Below are 27,688 nucleotides of genomic sequence, written 5' to 3' on the forward strand. Positions count from 1 at the left end.
CATATAAATTAGATGACAATACTAGAATTATAATCTAAACATTGTATTTCCCAAAGAATGTTATTTGAGAGTCTGGAAATAAATAGAAAACACCAAATTCTGAGTTTTAGTACCCTTGGGGCCTTAAGCAAAACTTTGTTTGAGCCCCAGGATTGCTTTTTTTCCCACTGGCAACAAGTTTGGCTTCCAAATAGATCAACCCATCAATCAAACTTCAGGACTAAAGAAGCATTGCTTTGTCAGTATTTTCTCTCATTCTGAACAACAGCTGATATGTGGACTACATAGTTTGAACCAGCAAATTCCATACCTCCCAATTTCTGGCTTCTCCTCTCTGACAGTACAGTCTAGTGCTCATACACACTTGTCGCAAAACATTTCAGCTTAAAACAATTTCATGGAGTGCCAAAGTATTGTTGTTGTATGTGCTTTTGTGTGTTAGTGGGGGGATAAGAATATTCTGGTTTCAATCTCACAACCATAATTGGTCTCTATCTCCTCTAAATATATCAGTGGATTTTTTTCTTCAGACTTTGTGTTTTTAATGAATAAGAATTATACAGCTGCTGTCATTTTTTCAAGCCTTTTTGTAGGCACTATGAGTCTCCTCTCCAGGCAAAATGACAGTGATAAAACTTAGAATGTCAGGATGAGAGATAGTTGGTGGTAGTATTGTTCTGTTAAGACTAGAATATGAATGTGTGTGTGTGTATGTGTGTGTGTGTACATATGTATAACTCTGTGTATATGTGGTATGGGTGTATGAGAGAGAGGGAGGGAGGGAGAGAGAAAGAGAGAGAGAGAGAGAGAGAGAGAGAGAGAGAGAGAGAGAGAGAGAGAGAACTATAAAACTCAATAGCCTATTTAATGTAACAATAGAAAAATCCATTTTGTAGCATCTAGGGATACAGAGAGACATTTTATTTATGTTCTAGATGTATGGGGTAATTGAGGTCCCTTCTACCATTAGTGGTTGCTAACAACAAATCATTTGTAGAGGATATAAGAATAAGGGGCTCTATTTTCCACCTTTGTCTCCAGGGAGCAACCCCATCTTGTCAAAAAGTAGTGGTAAGATGGTTTGTTTGCTTCTGCTGGACCTCAGTGCCAGATGCCACACAATTAACTCCCCACTGGTTTCCTTTTTACATTTCCATCTGTGCTCCTGAGACTAAGTGTCATGTAGTTCCTATCATTCTAAACAATGCTTTGTTCTCAAAGAGAATAAGTAAATAAATAAATGGCACAGTCAAAGAGCAAAGATTTGAGAAGAGTGAACATGACCATCACTGTTGGTTCTCCTCTCTGAATGAATGAGATGTGTGTGATGGTCAATAATATCAACATAACAGGATCTAGAATCACCTAGAAGATGAGCCTCTAGGCATGCTTGTGAGGGATTATCTAGATTAGATAAATTAGATAAGATTGGCTTCACTGAGATTGAAAGACCCACCCTGAATATAGGCAATAGCTTTCTGTGAGCTGGAGTCCTACACTGCTTTATGTTCCTGCTGCCATGACTTTCCCACGTGATGGATTGTACCATCAAACAATGAACTGAAAAGTAACCTTTTCTTCCTTACGTTGCATTCTTGTCTGGTACTTTGTCATAACAACAGGAAAAGTAACTAATATAGAAAGTAAATGGGAAAATTTAAAAAATACTACCCCCATGAATGAGTTTACAACCTAGACTCAAAATATGTCAGTCAGCTCTCCATCCCTGTGACAGACGACTTGAAATGATTTGAGGAGCTGACAGTTCCAACAGTGCATGGTTACTTGGCTGTTGTTCCTGGGCCTGTGTTGAGGCAGAACATTATGGCAAAGAGAACATGGTAGAACAAGCCTGCTCACTTCATGGTGACCATGAAACAGAGATCAAGTGAGGAAAGGGCAGAGCAGGGTACTAACTAGACCCTTAGAAGAATATAGACAATGTCCTACTTCCTCCAACAGAGGGAGAGAGCCCAACCACTCAGTAATTCAGAGCCTTCACACCCCCAATCACCTCCCAAATGCCCGACCTTTAAACAATGCTACATTGAGAACCAAACCTTTAACACAAAAACTCTCCAGGAACATTTTAAATTCAAACCATAGCACAAAACTTAAACAATACAAAGGGATATCATTTATAAGAAAGGTGGGGGAGACTGGTGAAGAAAGACAATGAGCTAGGAGTATAGTTCAGTGACAAGTACCTGCTTACCATGCATAAAGCCTCAAGGATAATCCCAAGCATTGCAAGAGAACAAAACAGACCTAATAATTTTTTTTCTTTTGGATTTTTGAGACAGGGTTTCTCTGTCTGTCCTGGAAATTGCTCTGTAAACCAGGTTGGCTCAAACTCAGAGATCCTCCTGCCTCTGCCTCCCGAGTGCTGGCATTAAATCAAAGGTGTGCATCATCATCATCATCATCATCATCATCATCATCACCACCACCACCCAGCAGACCTAATAATTTTTAATGCTGATTTCTTGTTCTTGATTTGGTCTTTTGAGATTAGTCTCATATAGCACAGGATGGCCTCACACCTCATATGTGGGTAGTACCTGATCCTGAATTCTTGCTCTTCCTCCTTCACCTCCTTACTGCTCGGTGTCTGAGCAACACCATGCCTGGCTTTGAATTCTAATCTTTTTTCAGTGTTAATCTCAAGGATTTCTTAGAGAAATATTTTCAAATGTTATCTTCATTTTTTATGAAAACTTTAAATTATTATGTTTTTCTTTGGCAAAATATAGAGTTTTTGAATTTATAAAAATGTGAGAGCAACTATTAGACTGAACTACATACATATAAAAAGAGTCATCAAAGTGATTCCTGACCAGCAATTGCCCATTTGGCACATAGGGACATTGCAGGTGCCTAACTACAGCAATCTGTCAGATCTGGAACAATGCTAGCATGAACTGATTGTGTAATTAATGATGTATTTCCAATTATGTAACTCATCAATTTAAATTCAAACAGGTACCTAGTTCACTTATTAACACAGTAACTCAAATTTACACTGAGAGTTTGCACACACTTTCCCAAGTGTATAAATAATTTCAGGAACTTGTAGGGAAAATAAAGTCTACTGATTCCTTCATTCTGAATATACATTGGATCAACACAATATTGAGCACAGACTGAGTAGGGTGGCCACTGCCATCTTCTAGAATCTAAAGGTTGAAGCCACCCAGAATTCATATGAACTCTAGTCCTCACTGCAATGGTAGTAGGGAATTAGTGATTAGACAGAGTGATTCAGTAGATCATGAGGATTCTAACTACAAAGAAATGTCATTAGTACCCATATAAAATGGGCTCATGGGAGCTCTTTGCCACATGAAGACACAGCAAGATAAGCCATCTATGAACCAGAAAGGAGATCTTCATGAGACACTGGATCTGTACATGGCTGTTCTTGAACTTCCCAGAACCAAGACTATAAGAAATAAATGTCTTCTGTTGTTTGTAAGCTACCTTGTCTCTGAAATTTGTTATGGTAGCCCAAAACAAGCTAAGATCATTATTAAATACTCCCCCCAACTTCACTTTTCACTCTTACTTAGGTTTTCAAGTAAAAGTAAGGCCAATAAGAGACAGTGGCTCTAGCTTGAGTTTGTAGTCCTTTCATGGGTCAACCTTCTTTGCTACAAAAGCAGAGGATGTGGAGGAGTGCTCTGAAATGCTGTCTTCTGGACATGATGTTGCTATAGCACACATTCATTCACTGTAGTTAAGGTTTCCTGTACAACCTCGATCCAGTCAACATGCCAGCATGGATAGAAGAGGAGCTCCCAAAGCACCATTCCTGTGGCAAAGCTGTTGGCAGTTAACTGTTTTGGAAGTGTTGGAGAAAGTCACTTTCCTTTATGGGTGGGGCCACTAGCAGGCTACCTCTGCCCCAGTGGATAGCACTATAACCATGCACATACAAGCAGTACTAACTGAACTCTGAATTATTAAGAAAAGAAAAATGGGGGGGATGAAGTTGGGAGAAAGATGTGTTGAGGAGGCCTGAGAATTCTGGAAAGGGCAAGTAGGGGTGGATATGACCGAGATATACGATATACATATATGAAATTTTCAAAGAATAAATAAAAATATTATTTTTTTAAAAAAAATCTATTATCAGTTCAAGGACATGCAGAAAGTGTTTGGTCAAATTAAATGCTGTGCACCAGAGGCACAAAGATATATTTTGTTCTTGAGAATAAAAGGGAAAGTGTTAAGATAAATGAACACATGCCCCAAATTTATGCATTGGCGTTAGCAGACAATAAAGGTCAAGCAGAGAGAAAGAGTAATGTAACTGCACAATAATGATCTGTGACCTTTCAGCAAAGGGCCTTTGCCTGTTTCTGAGCTGTTCTTTTACTGGCTTTCCAATAATTATTTAATGCAGTGCTTAGAGCACTAACTCTGGAGTCCGGACCTTAGATTAAAATAGAATTGCTGTCACTCACAGGCAAGCATCTTAATCTGTCTTTCCAGCTCCTCATCTGCATAATGAAGATATGAAATGAACACCTAGCATAAGGTTATCATGAAAGTTAAGTAAAATAGTGCATGTTAAGCATGAAAAAACACACCCACTATACAAGATTTACTCAGTAAGTTATTAACATTCAGGATATTCAATAAGTTAAAAGCCATGCGCAAAAAAAAAATTCTCCCAAGATATCCTTCATGGATTTCAACTCCTCCAAGACACTTCTCTTTCCAACTTGATGTGCTGAAGCTAAGGGAAACTCATTTTTAAATACCTCTTTCAAAATGGGACTATGATAATATGCTTTCAACCATTACCTCAGAGTAACTAAACATGGCAAATTCAAGGACATATGTAAAATCAAATGACTCTTTGTACTTGGGGCTGTTTTTCAAAAATGCTATTTTTGAGTTCTTATTTTCAAATATCCATTTTCCAGCCACACATTGGAAAGACTCCTTTTAGCTGTGAGTTTCTAACGTACATTTGCTAGTCAAAGTATATTTCTACCACTCTTAGCTGAGTAAAGCTGACTTATCCATGAGGAGGAGATCAGGATTCTATTTGGGAAATCATTCTCTTGAGCTATTAAGTTGTATCCAATTTCCAGGATTCCTCATGCCTTCATCTTTAGGGTTCAAGGATTCCATTTGCTTCATCCATCAACCATAAGACAGTCTGGCCTGTCGGTACTGCAAAGTCCAGTTTCTAATGATAATTTAGGCAACTCCAACTAAGTCAAGCCATTTAAAAATAAATGGAAAAATGCAATTTAAAAACTCTTTGACCAATAAAAACAATCAACTTTGAAAAGCAACTGATAAAACAAAAGGATAGAAATGAAACTTTCAAAATTTACCATTTTATGTTTCTGAATAAAATGTATTTTTATGTCTAGCAGTAAATTCCCCTCACAGACACATACTTTTTCCCTAGTCTTCCCTTGTTTTAATTAGTTAATAATTATTATTAATGCTAGAAATCATTGAAATACCAATGTCCAATGTATGTGTTAAAATAAAAAATTAAAAGATGTCTATCTATTTTTAGCTCTCCATCCTGAATTAATCTAGGCATGATGGAGTAGAATGATTTAATATTCATTATTTCCTGGGTAGCCATTTTTTATAAATGTCTTTGTAGCTTCAACATAGCTTTCCTTTAGGGACTCTTACTGCTTCTGTCATAGTACCAAAATTATACTCTTAGAATATGTACATTTAATCTTAAGTTTTAATTTCACATTTTTCAAACTTTCTTATGTATTTTGGTCTCCTCTTCTTAAAAAAAAAAAAAAAAAAAAAGACACTACCAAGAATCAGTCTAACACACCACTATCTTCCTTTCATTTAGCAGCAATTTCTCATCCCACAGAATGTCCTCCAATCTCTCCATTGTGTCCTGGTTGTTTATATTATCTGTGTTTCTGCCTCACCTATCTTTTTTCCCAGAAAAGTAATGGAACTTTCCACCATGCTGCACAGCTGCTAAATATGCCTCAGCTCCACATGCCACCTTAAAATCTTACAGATAGGCCCTGTGTCCAACTTAACTCAGGTACCTCTGAAACATTACACACATATGAGCAGATAAATATGTGCAAACATCAGTATTTTCCAAATGAAAATGCAAACCATCCTGCCATTATTACACTGATGCAGGTTGAGATTATTAGCTTTAAGAGATCTTTATGATAAATTTTGTAATTAGTGAGTGCCCTTCCTAGTTAGTTTTCTGACATATAGTAGGGCTATTCTTATATTCTTTATAGAACTTATTGCTAAGTTTATAAACAAAATCTACCCATGAACAGTATTTGTAGCTAGTGAAAACTTACTTTTGAAGATTGTGGGTTTTTATTTCATTTATTTGTGTATGTGTGTCTTTGTGAGTATCTGCTGTATAAAGAGGGGTCCCATAGAGGATAGAGGAGGACATTGAATCCCCTAGAGCTGACGTTAAAAGCTGTTGTGAACCTGCCAGTGTGGGTGCTGAGAAACAAACTCAGGTCCACTGGAAGAACAGTGAGTGCCTTTAACTGCTGAGCCACTTCTCCAGCTCCAAGACTATTTTTTAATGAACTAATTACCTGATTTGGGGAGGATGGCATCTACTCAGTTACAAAGATTAGGTACACACTGAATTGAAGGAAATAGGTCAAGTTTTCCCTTAGCTTATATTGAATATAGTAGAATGAACATTGATTTTTAGAATCAAGCAGACCTACTTTTAAACATTAGTTTTGCTGGCTACTGACTGTGATCTTGGCAGTTTAACCATTCAAGATTCAAATATCTTTAGGTAATACATACTTTCAGGGTTCATACATGGGGGATAATATCTGACACACAGAAGAACTAAGCTTTATGTTAGAATCCCAGAATGATATGACTGAACTGTGCATCACAAGATAGTCAAAATGTATGTCTAATGCAGTTTACAGTGTGGCTTAAAATAAGCTACTATTAAAGAACAGTACTTGAGAGAGATATAGACAGTCCTTGATAAATGTTAGGAGTTGTTGTTGAAAGCTATTGCTTCAGTGGAGAAAATGCATTAACATTCAGCAAAGTTAACCCAAGCTAATTATCCTGTGTCAACCCTTTCCATCACATACTTCCACATCCACCCCCACTATATTCTTAATGTCCTTTTCCTTCTCCCTCCTAAGGTCTGTCTCAATTGTAATGAAACTACTTCATGCAGTTAACTGTTTAATATGTCTCCCCACTAACATGTGTGGACCACTTTACATGGTATCTGTTTACTCAATGAAATATTCGATGAATGAGCAGATAGATGGATGGATAGATGAGAGTCAGTAGATTAGTGAATGTTAGATTATACATGGGCCTTATATTGTACCCAGAATGTTAATAAATACTGAAAACATGTTTGGGAAATAGAATTACCAATTACCATCAATATGTTTTTTAAAGAAAATAAAAATTTCCTTAGAAATTTACCCCTAGGCTGGAGAGGTGACTCAGCTGTTAAGAGCACTTGCTGCTCTTGCAGAGGACATCAGGTCCTTCACAACCACTGGTAGCTTCAGATCCAGGGGATCTGGTGCCCTCTTCTGGCTTCCTTGGGTACCAGGTACACACTTAGTGTACTTACATACACACAGATACTCATAATGCACAATTCTTTTAATCTTTAAAAAGGTATAATCACAACTATACAGTGTTAATGACTCATTCAAGTTCTATTTCCATCAGTCTTGCCTTTCAAGTCAGAGCCACCAGTCACAAAGGAGGCTCTTTTAGTAGCTGTTTAAACAGAAAGTCCACATTATGCTTTTGACTTTGTCATCATTTTCTTGATGCTGCATTCTTAAGAAACAAACACAATTATCACAAAAACATACAGTACTTTAAAACTCAAGAACTGTTTGGTACTACATGCTTCTGCTCCACATCACTGGCCTCAAATTGTTCAAATGGATTGTGCATCTGCATTAAGAAAAAGAACAAAAACTAATATCTTTGGAATTGAGTTGTAAAGTGAAATAATCAGAGCAGGTATTTGACTCATTAAGCATCTTTGAATCTTTGACAGCCTTTTAGTCTTGATATGTGAAAAGGGAACCAACTGCATTTTTAATTTGTCTTCCTCAATCATCTTGAGGGCAAAAAGAAAAATCTTTCTTTCTTTTTGACTGTGAGATCTAATAACCAAAACAAGATGTAGTTAATTAGCCTCTTTCACAGAGCTCCTCAAAGCGATTAGCAATGTGTTAACAGGAAAGCCATGGAGCCGGACAGTGTAAGAATACACAGTCTAGGCTGGTGAATAAAACTCTGATAATACACCCATCTTCGTTCTCTTTGTCCCCACTCCTATTTCCTTATGCTTTGTGTAACTGCCATCTTGGATCTCTAAGTTATCATATCCTTTATTTTTTCCTAAATATAGTTTCATCCACCCATATGTATTCTTAACATGCATATTAATTTATCATGATTGTTTTTACATGGAAAAAATGAATTCATGCTGCAGGTTTGGGGGAATGGCATTTTCCCTAATAGCATATATATATATCAGTTATGTAATATTCCAATCATGAAACTATTCCACAATTCATTTACTCATGGTTTTGTCAAAGAGCATTTGGGTTCTTCCCAAGTTTTGTGGTTATGGACAGTGTTCTTAACCATATCTCTAGGTGTACTTGTGGAAGAGTTGTTTGAAAATGTTCTTAGTTCTTAACATAAATGTTTATATGAAATATTACCAAAATCTTTTCCAAAGTAACTACATCAGTTTGAATTCTTATTCTCCATGTCTTCTCCAACATTTGGCATTACCACGTTTTTTGACAATTGAAGTTAGTTATTATAAGTCTGTGTGCTCTTTTACTTTTCATGGTGTGTTATTTGTTCATGTGGTATTATGGTTTGAATATAAAATGTCTCCTTTTAGTTCTTATGTTAAGGGCCTGGTTGCCAATTGATGGGTGTTGGAAAAGTGATTGGCTCCTGAGGGCTCTGACTAATCAATGGATAATCCCTTGATGAATTCATAATATGACAATATTGCTGTGAGGTGTATCTATGAGGGCGATATTTTACCCTCTTGTATGTCCTTCTGTTTCCTAGCTCTCAAAATAAACTCCTATTTCTTCTCCATGTTAATGGATTGAGAATTCTGAAATAGTAGACTGAAATAAATAACTTCTACCTCAATTAATCTTCTCTAGAAATACCTTCACAAACATACCTACTGTGTACCTTCCTAATCTTCTAGGCACTTCTCAATCCAATCAAGTTGACAATTAAGATTAAGCCATCCCATGAAAGTTTTACTGGGAAAAATGGCTAGGAAATCCCAAATCTGATAAAGACTTCAAAGATTGCTTCTAAAAACATCAGGAAGAGAAGGGCAGAAGGTGGTAAAATGTTTCACAAACACACCTTGCACATCTTTACTTTTCAGACTCAGACTCATTTCGTCTTCTCAGAGATGCAGCTGACCCAAGGGTAATCACCTCTCAGTGTATCTGGAGTCCTTTAAGGGAAATGTAATACAGACTCACCATGCCCTTGTTACCAGATCTTGTGGCCACCTCTCAGAAAAATATGAGGAACTCATGTGAGTTGCATTTTCTTCTAGGATATGGCATTGGTCTCCCTCCCAACTCTCCATTGACCTCTAACATATCTGAGCTCATCAGTCAATACAAGTCTCATGGGTTTATGGATGTGCTACACGACAAGTGGTACAAGGTGGTTCCCTGCGGAAAGAGGAGCTTTGCTGTCACTGAGGTATGGAAAGACTACTGATAATGCTGGCGCTCTCTATAGCTTTCCTTTGAAAACTATAAGGACTTTAGGTTAGTTGTGCCTCCTGATCAACACATACCAGGATACTCCATGGCATGGACATCACCTGGATTCATTTGAAAACTGTCCATACCTACAGTAATGTTCAGTGAGACATGTTTGTTTTCGATTTAAATGTGAATTTATTTCAATGGATAAAAATCAAAATTCTACTTCTGTTCCACAAACTATCCTGAAAAATTTGTAGGTACGGAAGAAATGTCTCTAAATTGTAGCAAGAACGTCTGGGACTAACATGAAAAGTGTTTGCTTTAACCATGACTTGCTGGTTCTGGTGTAGATTTCACAACATCCCTTAAAATCTAACTCAGAACATTGCTAGGTCCTCAGTGATGAGTGTTGAGTAATAAACCCTTTGTTGGTTTGAAATCTAGACATATCTTAACTAATAATTGTCAGATTATAGTATGATAATTTTTCAAAACTGAAAACAACCAGTACCTCTTTTATAGTTAAGGGACTAATGGCAAGAGTGACTATGTGACTGGGCTGAGGCACACAAATAGTCAAATTTTCTTCTTTCTGTTGAAATGCTATGTCTTTGCAATATAATTAAAAAGAAGTTTGCAAAATAAGGCACAATTCGGATGATTAAAATAGGAGACCAAAAACTGTAACCAGTGCCACAGCCCAAATACTCTACAAAGAAGAGCCAAATAAACAAGTACAAGGCCATCCTGACATTAAAAAAAGAAGAAAACACATCTAAAGCCAATAATTGTTCAAATAGCCTCTATTTGGCGAGAATTCCCAGCAGAGTGCATCTCTGCCTTCCTGTTTGACATCTGCTCTTGAATATCCTGCAGGCATCTCAAGTTTCACTTGTCACAAACCGAAGCCTTAATGCTCCCTCTCCACTCTGCTTCTCCTCCTGGGCTTTGCATCTTGGCGGTGACACTTCTGTGCACCCAGTCATGCATCCCACATATTGGCATGGATGCTCACTACTTCTCATGCCCACCTTTTACATCCATCAACAAGCCACATCCTCTATAAAATAGATCTCAAATAGGCCTGCCTATTGTCAAGCCTGGTGTCATCACTCTGACCAAGCTGTCATCCCTTACCTGGCTCACTACAAAAATCTGCTAACAGATCTGTTTCACACCTGCCTTGCTTCACCTGTCCTCCACATAACAATTCATTCTTCTGTTTGACAGCCATGCTCACTGGAACAAAATCTGAGATGTTGGCATGCCCTGTGGTACCTGCCCTTGCTCTCTTCTCGACCCTTTCTCATGCCATTTTCTGGTTCATCATAGCTGTACCACGATGTTCATTTTAAAAGGAAGATAAATCCATGGCTTCCCTGACTTGGATTCCCTAAACCTGCTGTTGCCTCTTCCTCCTCAAATGCTCTTCCCCACTGACATTTGCTCAGCTAATGCCTTCATAATACAAAATCCCAGCTAAGGGACTGTTCAATGGTACAGAACCTGCCTCGCATGTTCAAGGCCTTTGGTTTGATCCCAGTGCTACAAAAAATAAACAGATGAGTCAACAAGAGAATAAACTCACAGCTAGCATCTCTCTTTTCAAATCCCAACAGAGACTGACCAATATAAATCATACCTCCCTTTATTATCTCATATTATTTAATAGCACTCAGTCATAACTATTATTCTCTTAAATAAATATTGTGCTTTAATTATAATAATAATCAGAGTATTTCTAGTGCATCTCTTCATCAAACTGTAAGAGCTCCAGGGGCAAAAACTGCCTTAAATTTTCAGTGCCTTCAAATGAAGCAGATACTCAAGAGGTCAAGTAGAGAAAGTAAATAACATACCTGAAAATAAATAAGGAGCAATAGGCACTCACAGAGACTCTGGCCACATACAGAGGGTCTGCATAAGTTCAAGCCAAATGGGGTCCCTATGCTGAGAGGGGGGGAGCAGACATAAGCTCTCTTCCCTAACCAAGAAGCTATCTCCAACTGATAACAGCTTGCAAAGAAAAATTATTTCTCTCCAAGTATTTTTCGCACTGAGTGTATAAATCATACCTTTAAGCGTAGGCTCTATGCCCAGCAGTAGATGGCCAACATGTACACACACAAAAAAAAAAATCAGTGATATTTTTGTCTCATATTGCTTTGTTTGGGCACTTTTTATCTTACTGGTCTTTTGCTTGTATATCATAGTTTCCAATTTTGTGGGGGTTTTATTTATTTATTTTGTTTATTTGTTTGTTTGTTTGTTTGTTTGTTTATTGAGAAGCTATAGATCTGTAGACCAGGCTGGCCTTGAACTCATAGAAAGGCCTTGAACTCAAAAAGATCTGCCTGGCTCTGTCTCCCAAGTGCTGGGATTAAAGGCATGTGCCATCACCACCTGGCCCAATTTTGTGTTTTTATGGTGTGTGTGTGTGTGTGTGTTGTGCTTTATATTGTTGTTGTTATTATTATTATTATCATCATTAATTGCTTTTGCCTATTTGTTTGTTTTCTAAAGAGAGAGAGAATGATGGCATGGAGTTGGATGGCTGGAAAGGTGGGGAAGATCTAGCAGGAATTATGGGAAAGGAATCTGATCAGAAAATATTGTATGAAAAAATATTTTCAGTTATAAAAAAGAAACTGGAGTCTAAGCATAGATGAAGGCAAGAAACTAAATCGGGGTGGATATTGGTAGTGCACTGGGTTGAACAGCATTCCACAAATTCATGTCTACCCAGAACTTAAGGCTTTGACCATATAAAGTCATTGACAGAGTAATTGCAAATAGAGTCAGTCGTTGAAAAAGTGATTAAGATGAAGCCATACTGGGCTCACCCCAATGACTGGTATCATTACAAGGAGGCAAAGTGCACAGGCTCACAGGGAAAGAGGTCTACATAATGACAGAGGCAGAGGTCTGGGGATACAGACATAAGCCAATAAGGAGAGAAGCATGTGAAAATTTCTTCCTCAGAGACAACCCCACTGGCACCTGCACTTCAGACTTTTGGGGGGCTTCCTAAACTATGAGAGGATACATTCCTGTTGTTTTAAGACATCCAGCTCATGTTCATCTGTACAGTATTCCTGAAGCATTAATATAGGCAGGTAATAAATGTTAAGAGACAGAGAATAGATAGATGGTAGGTACAATGATAGGTAAACAAAGACAAAGGAGATTTAAAAAAAAAAAAAACTCCAACTAGAAGCTGAGGTAGACACTCAAGCCCTCAATGATTAAGTTCAACCATGATCTTCCTGGGAGCCATGATGAAAATAAACACAAGATGGGCTGAAGCCAGACACAAGGGCACATACCTGTAGTCACAGAGCTGGGGACATTAAGTCAAGAGGATTACAAGTTTAGGATCAGTTTGGGCTATATGGCAAGACTTTGCCTGGAGTCAGGGGGTAGAGGAGATGGTAGCACTGGGAAGCTTTATAATCAGAAAAAGAAAGTCTGACTTTAAATTTTTAATATAAGTCTTCTTTTCAAAAATGACAGTATCAGAGTTAACAGTGTTTTTGAGATGAAAACCTATTTCTTCTCTGGATAACTGATGGCATTTTATCTCTGTTTGTGAGTATTAATGTAGCTTTTCCAAAAGGAAGTAAGCCTGGGCTTACTTATCAGTCAGCGAATTTAGCCAAGAAAGAAAGTCAGTTGCTTACGTTGAACTAAATAACAATAAATTGGAGTTCTCTGTCATGTCTGTCACCGACTTAAATCAAAATCTCCAAATGATTCAAATTTGACAGGAAGGCATTAGCCATAAGGAGACTCTGAGCCATATTCATCAGCCAGAATTACTGAATAAATGTCACATCCTGGCCACATGCACACATCCAAGCTACCACCATTTCAGAGAGTCATCAGACAAACCAAGCCTCTTGCTACACCTGGCTCTGCAACCTCAGAACTTGGCCCCACTTGAGCACGGTTTTGAAGACTGAGTCAAATAAATACTCTGCCAAATGTATTCTGCTTTGAACACACCTAGCACAAAGCATGATGTATTTGCAACTACGTATTTCTGGGTTTGAATGCCAATTCTCTCAAGTAGAGCTGGTTAACTGCTCTTGTGTCTGAGTGTCTCCATCTCAGAAAAGGTGTGATAAAACATGCCATTTTTTTCCTAAGAATAAAAGGTCATTTGTGGAACCATCTAGCAAAAAACCTGGTACAGTAAGTGGTAAAAAACAGAAATACTATTTCTTCTCCCTCTAGTCAGAGGAAGCATCTGATTATTCATAGAAAAACATTCGAAGAGACCCACAATTAAATTACTTTATGGTTTGTTGCTAAAAATTTCATCTGCTTGTGTGCAAACTAATCATTGGTGAGATAATGTGATCACCATAATGGATTAGGCCAATAAGAACTCTGGGACCAGGAATGATGCAATCTACCTTATAGCACATAGAGAAGGATGAAGACCTTGAAATAAGGGAGGCAGCAGAATGAATGTATAAAAGAGGCCAACAGCCCCCTCTACACACACCCTAGAGACCCTGGGAAGTTACCATTATGAAACATTTGGATCTTTCAATCTGTAAAGGCTCTGCCAAAGTGACCCCAGCTTCTCTTAACATCCTCCTGAAATAAGAATGTCTAGTATTCTGTATGGTGTAAGTAGTTTACAGCATCATCTATAGAGGTGTCCTAGATTTGAACCCCAAGTTCTACCAGCTGTTAAATATAGGGCATTATCCTTGACCACTCTGAGCCTCCTCTTCTGTAAACTGACTAAAAGTAACACATACTTCATAGATTATAGTAAAAGCAAGTCAATTGGGGCCTCTAAAATACTAAGCATGGGTTAGAGAGAGGGCTCGCGGGTTAAGAGCACTTGCTGATTTTCCAGAGGACCAGGATTCAGTTCTCGGCACTCACATGGTGTCTTATAACCATCCAACTCCAATTCCAGGGAATCTAATGCTCTCTTCTGACCTCCAAAGGCACCAGACATGCATATAGTACACAAACATACATGGAGGCCAAACGCTCATATACATAAAATAAATAAATCTAAATTGAAAATGAAAATACTGAGAGTATATCCAGACATAATAATAAAGATTATGAGTTTTTATCATAAGTGTTCCAGGGGTATATAGATTTATCAACATTTTCGAAGTAATAGTATGTAAAAAGACAGACTTCAGAAAATAAGCATAAATATAAGGTATACATAAATAGATGCAAAATACACCAACTCTTCTTAAACAAAAGTATTTTGATTTTTTTCTACACATATTTGTTTACTTTGTTATGTGCATGTATGTGTGTGCATGAGTTTGCATGCATGTACACCCATCATGCATGTCAGGGTGTGTGTAGAGATCAAAAAATAACTTGCTAGAGTCTGTTCTCTTGTTCTACCATATGAGTTCCAGTGATAGAACACAGGTTGTCAGGCTTGACAACTTTTTACCTACTGAGTCATCTCAACAGCTCTTAATGAAGACTTTTTACAAGCCAGATTGGGGAAGAGGCTTTTAGAAACCTTTGCTGTAGTCAGCTGGAAGTGTTGGAGTAGAGGCCATTCTCAGATCAAGTTTGTTAAAACAGTCTGGGCTCATTTCTGAGGTGGTTGAATTTGGAAGATTTGGAAGATTCCTTCTCAGAAGTAGAAATGGAAAGAATGGGGGGAAGATGTGCCCTTAACTGGGTCTTCAGACACAGAAGGAAAAGATAATTCTGCTAACATCTGTATTCAGAGAGAGAAGGCAATGTCAGTGAACATGCATAGCACTATCATTCCTTCTAACCCACTGGTTCTCAACCTTCCTAATACTATGGCCCTTTAATAGAGTTCCTCAAGTTGTGGTGACCCCCAGCCATAAAATTATTTTCATTGACACTTTATAACTGTAATTTTTCTACTGTTATGAATTGTAATAGAGTTATCTTATATGCAGATATCTGATAATGCAACCCCTATAAAAGGATCGTTGACCTCCAAAGTGGCATGGCCCACAGGTTGAGAACTACTGTTCTAAGAGATAATGGTCTACACTATTAAATATCCTCGTTTATGCAATCACAAACAATTCTATAAGATGTTCGTGATATGCATTTAAACAGTGATGCATTCCACTCCTGGGTACAGACTGGCATATTTGTCTTGAAGGACCTAAAACAGGACCTTACAATCACCTTTGCACAACCTACAGAGTAACCAAATGCAACCAGTCCTGTGTTCATCAGCTGCACTAGATCTCTTCCGTAAAGGCTCCCTGTTTTCTTTGTTCACTACACCTATACACAGTTCTCCACCTCTTGTGCTTGCTGTTCTGTTCTCATTTGCAATGTTTTCCCAGAAAAAAAAATCTGTAGAAGAAAAGTGGCTATTAGCACTTCTCTTAACCACTCTTCTCATCGAATGTCCTGCACTGCAACAGTGTGTTTACACAGAGAAACAAGAATCTTAGGAAAGTCATTTTGTCCAGATCACTCTCTGTGGTTCTTGTGAGTCATAAATGGAAGGACACTTTAATGAACCTCTCCCTTCCCCGTCTTCCTCCACCAACCCAGGAGAGGGGCACAGGACACAACATCACAGAAGCAGCTGTGCTTCTGACTGTACCTTTCCAAAGGTGCTCTTGACTTTGGAGGAAAACATTCCTCAGTTTGTTTCTGACCTCACACTCTATTGTTCCAAGTATAGTCGCAGTCAATGTCTGTTCCCACAAAGTAATTAAACACCTTCTTTCATCTTGAAAAAGTCTGAGTTAGGACAATGATTTATGTGGTCACCTGGTAGGAAATCATGAAGGATGCTTTTGGTGCTCCGTTTCTGGCAAGTGGATATTCACACTTGGCCGAAAGTGGGAACCTTGATCTATTCACCTCCCGTCTCTTCACAAACGCAAAGCTGTTGAGCTCCAGTTTCTCTGGAAGATAAATTCATTTTTTAAAAAATCAAGGTTTTATCTGTTCCCTAGAGTTGCCCAGGATGTTGCAAGTCTGACTCTGCAGATCAGACTCTGAAACTTTCAGAGAGGAATTTTAAATTGACCTCAGATGTGTCCCCCACAGTGGACCCATTGCCGATCAGTTCTGCTGGGGAAAACATATGGCAGAGTACAAATTCCCTTCATCTTCCTTTGACTCAGCAGAAAAATGCAATTTTTTTTAAGTCCCAGAGTGAATTTGGGAACTCCAGGGCAACAGAAATATGAAACCTGTTTTTACAAACCAGGGAAGGAAGGCAGGCAGCGGATAACAGTTTAACAAGCTCCCCAAATTCAGCAAGGCATTATTCAGAGAGCTGATGAGGCCTCTCTTTGCCAGTCTCCTTTAAACAATGTTTTGAATAATTGCACCTTTTAACTAAAAGAGGCTGAAAAGACAAGGAAATAGTGGTCTTAGCAGAGAGCAGAAAGCATCCTCAGAGACAGAGGAGAGTTTTAAGGTGAAAACTGTTTGAGACCATATTGTTTAAAGAAGTCAGTGCAACTCCAAGACTGGGTAAAGAGACGCCACCATTACCATTCCCAGGCTATGGGGAATAAATGGGGAGAGCCATTCTCAGAACTAAGGCATGTAATGGGATCAGGTTTTCTAAGAAATTGCTCATTTGGTTGGTGGCATTTGATATAAATTTGGTGGAGAGCTTACCAACATGCCCAAGTCCCTAGGTTAATGACCAGTACCACAAAGAAGGAGAAGGGGGAGGAGATTGTCATTCTGTTAGGGGCTTAGCCATCCCCTAACCCCATTGTAAGAGAGCTGGAGAACAAATGTCCTTTCTCTGTCTCAGATCTTATTCCTCTGTCTTGGGGTAAGGAACCTGTCTATGTGGTCCCTTGAAGTCAATTCCCAGGACACAAAGAGGATGAATAAAGATGTAAATAAATTTGGAAGAGAAAGGGCCATCTAGCACTTCCCTTTGTGGCAGAAATGAAAGGGGTGGGGCCAGTGAAGCATCCCTGGCCTGGCCCTCTGAGCTCTGCTGCACAGCCTTCAGAAGGTCCAGCCTTCAGGGTAAGAGATGCAACCATCCTTAGTCAGGAAGGAGAGAGAAGGACAAGCTGAGTTCACTGGAGATAGCGTGGTTCTACTGTCATGGCAAGGATGCAGCTGTAAATGCCTGGGAAGTCCGCTTGACCTACCCAGAGCTTCAGGCTGATGTTTATCTGGTTGCTACACGGGCTTCCGGACTGAATATAAGGGTTGCTACTGAGGACTAAAGGAAAGAGAAAATAGCAAGCAAAGGGCTCAGTGTTGTAGAGAAAGTTCTACCCTGGGATTGGGGAAAATAAGTGCATTTAAAAACATCACAAAAGTAAGTTATTAAACTTCTCAGTATATCTTTTTCAATTCATTTATTTTTCTTTCAGTATTTAAATTGTTTTTATACGATGCATTTTGATCATGTTTTCCCTGCCCCCAGTTCCTCCCAGCTCCTCCCCACTACCTACCCCTCCGACTTCCTGTTATGAAGCTAAGTATTCACCTGGACTTACTGCCCATTCCTGAACTTACTCCCGTCTTTCAGGTCACCTCTTCCTGACCTCTAGCCCTAACTAGCTTTTCATCTTTCATCACCTACCCTATCCTTGGCCTTCCCAAGCATGAACACTGTTCCCTACTGGGTGGGTCTTCAAAGCAGGATGAAGGGAGAGTCTGTCAAGCTTGCTGTGAGGCAATTTTTAAAGCTGAAGTTTAAATGGCTTGTTATTTAGGAGCACTGTATGGGTAGATACAGAAGTAAAAATAACCGTGGTAGTGAAATAGCCACATCAGAAAAGGCGCATTAAGATGTCACAAACACAAATTATCTACCTCTCTGAGTTGCTTCCCTTTGAAAATGGAGGTGTCATTTTGTGGTTTTGGCTTGGAACAAAGAGATAGTATACATGAGCTTCTTGACACGTGGGTGCTGAATATGGGCAGCATTTTTCACATTTTTCTGGATTCTGCTATGAGGCAATTACATGACCTCTGCAGATCACTTAAGTTCTCTGAACAGGTTTCCTTGTCTTAAATAAAAGGTCCATGTAGCATGGCCAGCAAAGAAATCAGTGGTTTCCAAGGAGAATTGTTAGAGGAATCCTGGCCTAACCAGCTGAAGATTGGTGAACCTGGAACACAGAGAGAGTGTCTGGCCTCCAGTCTGCCCTTCCCATTCATGAGCCAGACTAACTCCCCAAAGTTACCAAATTATGCATCTGTCTGTGCTAATAACTGCTCAAATATTAGTATTTGTTCACTAAGAAAAAACCAAACAAAGGTCAAGCTTTCCCACAGTAGATCCATTTTCCTTCTGTCAGTTTTTAGAGAGAGAAAAGAGAAGGGTTACTCAACTCTATGGTTTGAGTGCCAAGTGTCCCCATGGACTCTTAGGTTTGGACACTGAGTCTCCAACTGGTGGGACTATTTTGGAAAGTTGTAAAACCTTGAAGAGGTAGAGTCTTTCTGGAAGAAGCAAGCGACTAGGAATAGGCCTTGAGGTTTTTGTGCTCTGGCCCCACTTTCCGTCTGCCTCTGCTTCCTGACTGCACATGCAATGGGAACAGCTGCCTTTGTCCCCAGCCACCATGCCTTCTCCACCATCATGGACTGCATCTCTCCAACTGTGAGGCCAAACAAACCCTTTCTCCACTAAGCAGCTTCTCGTCCTGCACTTGATCTCAGCAGTGAATAAGGATCCAATACAACCAACCATACAGTGAAAGTCACATCGAGAAGTTTCCATGCCAGCTTCCCAGCAGTCAATCTTTAATATCTTAACAGCTCAAAAGCAGTGGTTAAGACAGTGGCAGTGGGTGGACTTTAGTGCAGCATTTTCTGCTCTTGACAGGGAGGGCACATCTCAGCACGCTTCTGCCCCTCTCATCTCTACCCTCTCCCATTTCAATTTAAAATATCTGTCTGGTATTCAACCTCCTGAAAGTTACAGTGAGGCAGAGAGTTAAGGACTATAGATGGCTTTAAACTGAAAACTCATATATGTAGGGAACCACTCTGACAGCTGAATATGTCCCTTGGAATAGCTTAAGTAATTAAGTGTAATATTTAAGCCAAGCATAAGGTTGGGGGGAACCTATCCAGGTAGCACATTCTGGAATCCTGAAGCACAAAACTGTACTTGTGTTCTTTCATATAATGTGAAGTTGAATAGGGCATGAAGAAGCAATCTGAGAAATGCCTCACCTCCATCTAGCTGACTTCTGGAACAAACTGAGATTTTCACTCACACATATGCTAGTCCATCTTTCCATCAGCACACACATGTTGAACCCATATGTACCAAACTTTGTCAATGCAGACAGTATAGAAATAAATACAGAGCTCACAGGCAGAGAGAGATACCATGAACAAATTCCTACATGTCCTCAGGGACAGAGGGAGGCAGGTGGAAACAGTAACAAAAACAAGGTTAGGACTCACAGATCAAGAAAGAATCAAAGCTGGTGCCTAAAGGAGGTGATAACTATGGGGATTTAAAAAAAAAAAAAAAAAAAAAAAAAAAAAAAAAAAAAAAAAAAAAAAAAAAAAAAACTACCCAGGCAAGGTGGAAGTGAGGCATTAGAGGTATGAAATAAAGTACTGCAAAGTATACCTGCCCCCTGAAAACATCACCCAATTATGCATGCCTCGGGGATTCTAAAATTGCAGGAGCATTCTTTCTCCCATCCACATGGTAGCTAAACACAGCTAAATTCACAAACAAATTATAGGCCTTTACCTTTTCCTATATTCTTCTTTGTGGAGTCCTTATTACCTCCTCAAGGCAGGAACATTGTTCTAGGCTTCATATAGAGCACTGTCTAGTATAACAAAGAACTTAGCTCTAAAGGAGACATCAGGGTGGACTCCCAGCTCACCAATGTGTGCTTATGTAAGCCAGACAGCTTCTAAAATTTCAGAACTAGAAGCCATCAAGATTGCTTAGTGGGTTACAGCACTTGCTGCTGTACGAACTGAGGGTTTCAGCACCAGCTGTATAAACTGAGGACATGACTACTCCAAGGTATGTTGAGGGGAGGGGAAGGTTTTTATCGTAGAATTGCGGGAGAGTATAGCCAGAGCCATCTGAAAGAATCCAGAGCAGAGAGAGAAAATAGGAAACTGAACATAGCTAGCAGACTAAACCGGGCCATGAGGAAGGAGGGAGGGAGGAGGGAGGGAGGGAGGGAGGGAGGGAGGGAGGAGGGAGGAAGGGAGGGAGGGAGAGAGAGAACCAAGAGGGGGGGGCAAGAAAAAGAGGCCCAAGAGAGGAAGACAAAACAGAGTACATGGCTGAAATGGCAGGGTTATATGGAAATGAGAAATGGGGGAGAGAAGGAAGCCCATGAGCTGGAGAAGTTTAGGGTAGGGAGTGAGAAGAGCTGAGAAGAGCCACAGGTAGATGTGATACTGAGCAAGCCTGGAGGCCAGCATGCACTTTGTTAGGCAAACTGGAATCACAGAAAGCCACTTTTCCCTAGTTCCTTTTAGATCTGACAGCAGCCAAGCCTAATGAACTGAGTTCCATCCCTGGACCACATGAGTTGTCCTGTGACCTCCACATGTATGCTTTGGTATGAGTGCACTTCACATGCACAGCCACAGATAAATAAATAAATAAATAAATAAATAAATAAATAAATAAATAAATAAATAAAAAATACAATAGATTCAATAAAAGATTAAAACTTCAGATCTTTCCCTTCAAAGCCAAGGATATAATAATTGGGCCTGCCTCAAAGTGTGACATTCATTTAATGGAACTGTTAGTGGACAGGTCTGGTCTAACCATGTTCTTTCTCTTTCCCTGAGTAAGATCTATGTCTAAGGCAAGCATGCTGGAACAGGCCCATAATGCTAGCAATCAGGAACTGAGTCAGAGGTACCATGGGATTGAAGCTAGTCTAGGCTACACAGAAAGAGCCTGTCTACAAGTAAAAAAAATTAAAAATGAAAAAATAAAGTAACAACAAATATTAAAACTGAAAATAAAAACCACCAAACTATATGCAAAGAAGAAAACAGCTTGGTAAATAACAAACCACTTCCCATAAGACATTGCATTTGTCTTATCCTAACTCCTGGAATCATTTGTACCCACCTCCAAAAACAGAGATGCGTCTGTGACCAGCATCTTACAGTTCCAGGATGACTAGCCTTTGCTTCCATGCGGAACTGAGGACTTTTGGATGGCAGGGAGAGAAATCCCTGATTCTGAATGTTCTGCCTGGCCCTGTGCTGACGGAACTAGCTTTTAGAGTATGGTGGTGGTGTTTGTTTTCCTTTCTGCCAACTCCACATCTAGATTTCTATGGGCAAACATGAAGAAGGGTTATACAAGCCATTAGGTAGCACTTAAAACATTTAGGAAAAACAGCAGCCACAGCTATTGTCTACACTGCTCTAGGTGCAGGCCCTCGGCCCACAATTTGAGCTTTGCTTCCCCCTCAACCCACATCAGCAGAAAATCAGGCCTGCTTGTCTGTTGCTTTCTGGTTTGTGTAGTTTGAATTCTGCTACAAGGAAAGGCAATCCAGCAAGCACCCCCTTCACCTGTAGTAATGAGCAAATAAACAGATCTTGTGGGATAAGGGTCTCCTCTTTTGCATTCCAGAGAGGCTCAGGCATAAATTACATCCAAGACCACATACTGTTAGTAGTTCCTGCTTTTCTCCTAAATTCCTCGAACTAATGAATATTTATGTAACGTCATTTACTATGCAACTAGAAGGCCTGAGCAGTACTCAAGCTGATTAGAGCTGTTGTGAGAGACAGGTTTCTTTCCGTTTTCTCAGATTTCCATGCACTGCAGCCTATGGGGCATCTCATGAATTAGGACTCCTTCCTCATCTACTTTCTGCACAGTTCTACCTCCAGGCTCTGGAGATTCCAGCTTAAGGAAAACAAGGAATAGAAATGGGAAGTGAGTGCCATCTAGTGGTTCTAAAGTGAGGTGCTGCAAAATAGAAAAACCACACTTGCCTATCAGAGATGCATAAATTGCATGGACTAGTGAGAGAATCGGTCAGCCTGTTAGAATCTAAGGACACTTCTTTCCCACGTGAGCAGTTAGAGTAGGTGGAATCTGTGGGACATATTAGACAAGGAAACAGCATCTTGGGGATCCCCGGAGCCCTTAAAAGAATGTCTGCTTGCAACATCTAAGCATACTGTCAGTCAAGGAGGCCAGGCATTCCCATTTAGAGCATCATCATTGCTTCCTACCTCTGTCCTTCCAGAAAACTGGACTTCTGGCCTAGTGCTGTAGAGCGTACTGTTTTCTTCAAGGGGATGTTGCCTTCCTGATGGCTTAACCACAGTACATCAGAATGTGATCCGATTTGTACATAGGATGCAAATCAGTGTGTTAAAGTGTCTTGATATTTAGTCACACTATAGTAAGATGGGCGCCAAACAAAATGTGACTAGTGTCCTTATGAGAAGGCAACTACCATATGAAACAGGCTCACGGAAGAGTGGCATGTAGTGAAGGTGAGATGGGGTTTAAGCAGATCCAAGTCAAACTAGTTAGCTTTCCATTACTGTAAAAACAGGCCTGAGATGATCATCTTGTTAAAGGGAAAACTTCACTTGAACTTACAGTTTGGGAGTTTCTAGTTCATCATAGGTTAGCCCTGTTGCTTTGGGGTCTGTGGTAAGGTGGCACATTGTGATGGAGAACATGTCTGTTTGCTTCATGCTGGGATACAAGTAGAATAGAGACTGGGATCTCACTATCCCCTGTAAGAGCGAGACTGGCAGCAATAGTGGAGAGGCTTCCTGAACTGGTCATCTCCTGTAATCAGATTGGTGACTACCCTAATTGTCTGTCATTAGAGAGCCTTCATCCCGTAACTGATGGAAATAAATGCAGAGACCCACAGCCAAGCACTGAGCCAAGCTCCCAGAATTCTGTTAAAGAGGGGGAGGAAAGATTGTATGATAGGGGGGGGGCGGTCAAGATCATCACAAGGGAACCCACAGAAACAACTTACCTGAGCTCATAGGAGCTGACAGACTCTGGACCAACAGCTAGGAAGTCTACATGGGACTGACCTAGGCCCTCTACACGTGTGACAGTTGTGTAGCTTTATCTATTTGTGGGACTCTTAGCAGTGGGATCAGAGCCTGTCCCTAATACTTGAACTGACTTTTGGGAACCTATTCCTCATACTGGTTCGCCTAGCCCAGCCTTAGTACAAAGCGGGGAGCTTAGTCCTACCTCAACTTGATATGCCATGCTTTGTTGACACCCATGGGAGGCCTATCCCTTTATGAACAGAAACAGAGGAGGGGGGCACAGAGGGGACACAATGGGGGGGAGAGAACAGGAGGAGTGGAGGGAGGGGGAACTGTAGTCAAGATGTAAAATAAATAAAAATTTAATTAATAAAAAAACTTCATCAAAAAAAAAAAAGCAAGACTGGATCTCACTAATCCCTTTAAGAGTAAAGCCTTCAATGAACAGAAGGTCTTCCACTGGGCCCTACTTCTGGAAGTTTCTACTGTGTCTCAGTAGTGGGACCTCTGGAGTACAGTTAAGATCTCCCTGAAAACCAATACTGGAACCAAGAAATGCCAAGCCACCAGGAGCAAGGGGAAGGCAGAGAAGAATAGCCCTGTGGGTTTCCAAGAGAGCATGATCCTTCCAGCTTCTTTATTTGGGACTCCAGGCTCCAGCACTGAAGGGCAACCCACCTGAAGGTACCTGGATGTTGGGGCATCTACAGCTGTGACACTTGTCTACCTTGTGTCTAGAAAGATTGAATATTTCTTGCAGAAATAAAAGCCTCTGTTTACTGCCAGAAAAAGAAGACTTCACTCCTTTGATAGTATCTTTCACTTCATATCTTCTCTTTCAATTTGTCACAACTCTCTTGTGCTTTAATTCACTTAGGAGTCTATAATCTTCCAGAGCAGGGACAGACTCTGAATGTCCTCAGTGCTTTCTATATTGAAACATGATTGGCATGCCCATAAGAAATAACTGAATAAGCACTGCCTTTCTTCAGTGTCTGGAGCATGGTCAAGCCTCGTGCACTTCCCCGAACAGGATTGCTGTCCCTTGACTTCCCTGCTCTAGCCACACGGGTCTTCTTGAGGTGCCTGCCTCCTCCTTTGGTCCCCTTGCTCCAGCCCTTTTGCAAGTGGGCTTCTTCCATTTGGAATGCCCGCCTCTTCCAGAACTGTCTAGTTAACCTCTTCTCCTCCTGAGATTCAGCTCTAGCATCACTTCCTCATGAACTCTTTGGGTACCAGGTATCTCTCACCTGTAATACATAGCACAGAGGCTCCATTATATCTCAGAATGTGATGCTTTCTTAATACCCATCTTCCCCACCTGCTTTAGGCAATTGTTACATTCCTCTCATCCAATAGCTGCTCAATAAATACTTGCATCCATAGAAATACATATATATTCAACTAGTCATTGGTTTTACAAGCCTATTAGAATATTCAGGTCTACAGTAGGCAAAAATTATTACTTCTGCCAATTCTGTGCTAGGCATTGAACGTGTTCCTTGTGTCCTATAGTTAGTCTTGGAATGAGTCTATAAGTTAGCAGTCATCTCATTTTCTAAATGAACAGTGGCTTGGATAATTAATTCTGCTGGAGGTCATTGAATTGTTAAATAGCAAAACTTTAACTTAAAACTATACATGTCAAAACTCATATTAAAACTATCTCAGAATGACAAAGGAGAGGCAAATACATTATGATCTATAATCATTTTGAATGTACATGATAAACATAAGACTGACTAAATGATGTTATACCTTTAAATCCATGCTCATTAAACTAGATTTCTCAGTGGCATCTTCACCACAGTAAGTTCATTATCGGGCACAAGGCCAGCCATGTAGGATATGTTCAGTATAATCTGTTGAATGTATTTAAACTTAAAGCAACATTCCTGACATTCAAATAAAATAAAAAGTCAGAGCAAGCAAATAAATAAATAAATAGGAAAGGGGGGCTGGAGAGATGACTCGGTGGTTAGGAGCACTGGCTGCTCTTCCAGAGGACACAGGTCCTGTTCCAACACCCACACTGTAATAGAAAGAGAGAGAGACAGAGACAGAGACAGAGAGAGAGGGGAAGGAAAAGAGGAGGGGGAAAGGGAAAGGGGGAAGGAGGGAGGGAGGGAAGCAGGCAGGAAGGAGAAAACAATTTAAATTGAAAAAAAGAAACAGGAAAGAGACAGAGTAGACAAATATGTCACCTGCCCATGGTGTGCTACAGCCATTTTAGATATGTTTTAAATGCTTTCACTTAGGATGGTATCTTGTGTATACCAATGTACCTACAATAACACTATGGCGTCATTGTTTCCTTCCTGTTTTGCTTATGAGAACCTGATACTCAGAAACAGTGTGAGCTCAGGGCCTAAGCTACACCTTAAGCTGCAGTTCCTCATACTACATTGTGGCTCACATCAATATAGTTATGTTAAGCGTGACTGGAAGAAACACCACAGAAGCCCTTCCAGGAGAGCCTCAGCGCTCCCTGCAAAGCTTCTAGGAAGCTGCTAGCATGTGTCACCTTGCTCAGAAACCTGTTCTCCTGACTGACGGGAGTGGAAGACAAACCACATGCCTCCTCACTTCCAATTTTGGTGTCAGTTATTTGCGCATGCAACTATCTCGTGGCTCTTAATCTGAAAGTCACTGAGGAAAAATAAAACTGAGGGGAAATGCTTTGTTAAAACAGGAGTACAACCGGGCTTCTGGTTTCTTCCAAATCAATCAATCAACCCTTTGAATTTACTACAGTCCACATACTCTGCAGTGATACACCGAAAAAGTAACAAATGGTAATTTCCATGGAAATGACTAAGAATAATGAATGGCTAGAGAAAATGGAAACAATGGCTGGAATCCCATTATGATGCCAAACGACACAGTTTATAAAATGTAGAACAACAGGAAACTCAACCTCATATTGGCTGACTACTCCAGCTTTCAAGGCAGTGTTGAATTCTCTACAATGCAGAGACCGTAAAGAATCTTTCTATATGTTGGAAGCATTTAAATGAATGGCACCATCTCCTCAATAGTGTCTGTCCAATCATTAACTCATTTATTCTTGTGACAACTTTTCTCTTCATGAAAAATTTCTCTGTATACTCCCTAATCTGCCCATCACAATCATCACATGAGTAGGTACATTGATGTGTCTGAGTGTTCAGGTAGGTGTGTGTGTGTGTGTGTGTGTGTGTGTGTGTGTGTGTGTGTGTAAGGTCGGAGGCCAGAAGTCAACCTTGGGTGTCATTCCTCAGGCCTCATCTACCTTGCTTTTCTGATGCAGCATCAATTACTGACCTGGAGCTCACCTAGAAGGTTAGGCTGGCTTCCAAGCAAGTCCCAGGAAAACTCTTGTCCTGCCTTCCTGACTCTGGGATAACAAGCACATACCCATTTCTGCCTCCTGCTAACACGCGGAGTCCAGCTCACTAGTGGCTCCTTTACAGCAGTAAACATGAAATAATTATCCAAGAAAAAGTTGCAAGGAGTCTGTGAGTGCCTGGTGGCCATCTCTGAGGCCCACAAGCCTGCAATGAGGAGTCTTCAGAGGCTGAACTGAAGAGCTAATGGTAATGATGGAAAGTACTTAGAGCAGTGTGCAGCAGCAGAATGTACCCAACATCTAAGGAGTCCATCCATTCCTATCTCTTTCTTCTTTTCAATGTATTCTAGTTCACAGCCAGCTTTTAATGACATACAATCATTTTTAAGAAAATGAAATGGCTTTGGCTCCTTAGGTCTGTCTTGCCTGGCAGAGGTACTCAAAGGGTGAGGCCTGGATGCCTGACTGGGTCAAAGAGCCAGGCTGAAGGAGTGGGTGATAAGAGCTGGCTGTTTGCCACTGTCACTGACTGAAAGTCCCTACCTCCTATCTTGTTGTAATAGTTAATTTTCTATTGCTGTAATAAAATACCATATCCAATGCAAAT

The 27,688-nt window shown here is 40.1% G+C and overlaps 1 protein-coding gene across 1 annotated transcript in view; it reads left to right on the forward strand.

Moving 5' to 3' along the window:
• Positions 1 to 27,688, forward strand: part of Grin3a (glutamate ionotropic receptor NMDA type subunit 3A) — a 188,544-nt gene that overhangs the window by 136,458 nt on the left and 24,398 nt on the right. The window contains exon 6 of the mRNA XM_028861233.2: positions 9,608 to 9,759. Within this exon, the coding sequence (XP_028717066.1) occupies positions 9,608 to 9,759 (152 nt within the window). The remainder of the gene's footprint in view (positions 1 to 9,607; positions 9,760 to 27,688) is intronic.

Source organism: Peromyscus leucopus, chromosome 2 (assembly GCF_004664715.2).
Source record: "Peromyscus leucopus breed LL Stock chromosome 2, UCI_PerLeu_2.1, whole genome shotgun sequence".
Taxonomy (NCBI): Eukaryota; Metazoa; Chordata; class Mammalia; order Rodentia; family Cricetidae; genus Peromyscus; species Peromyscus leucopus.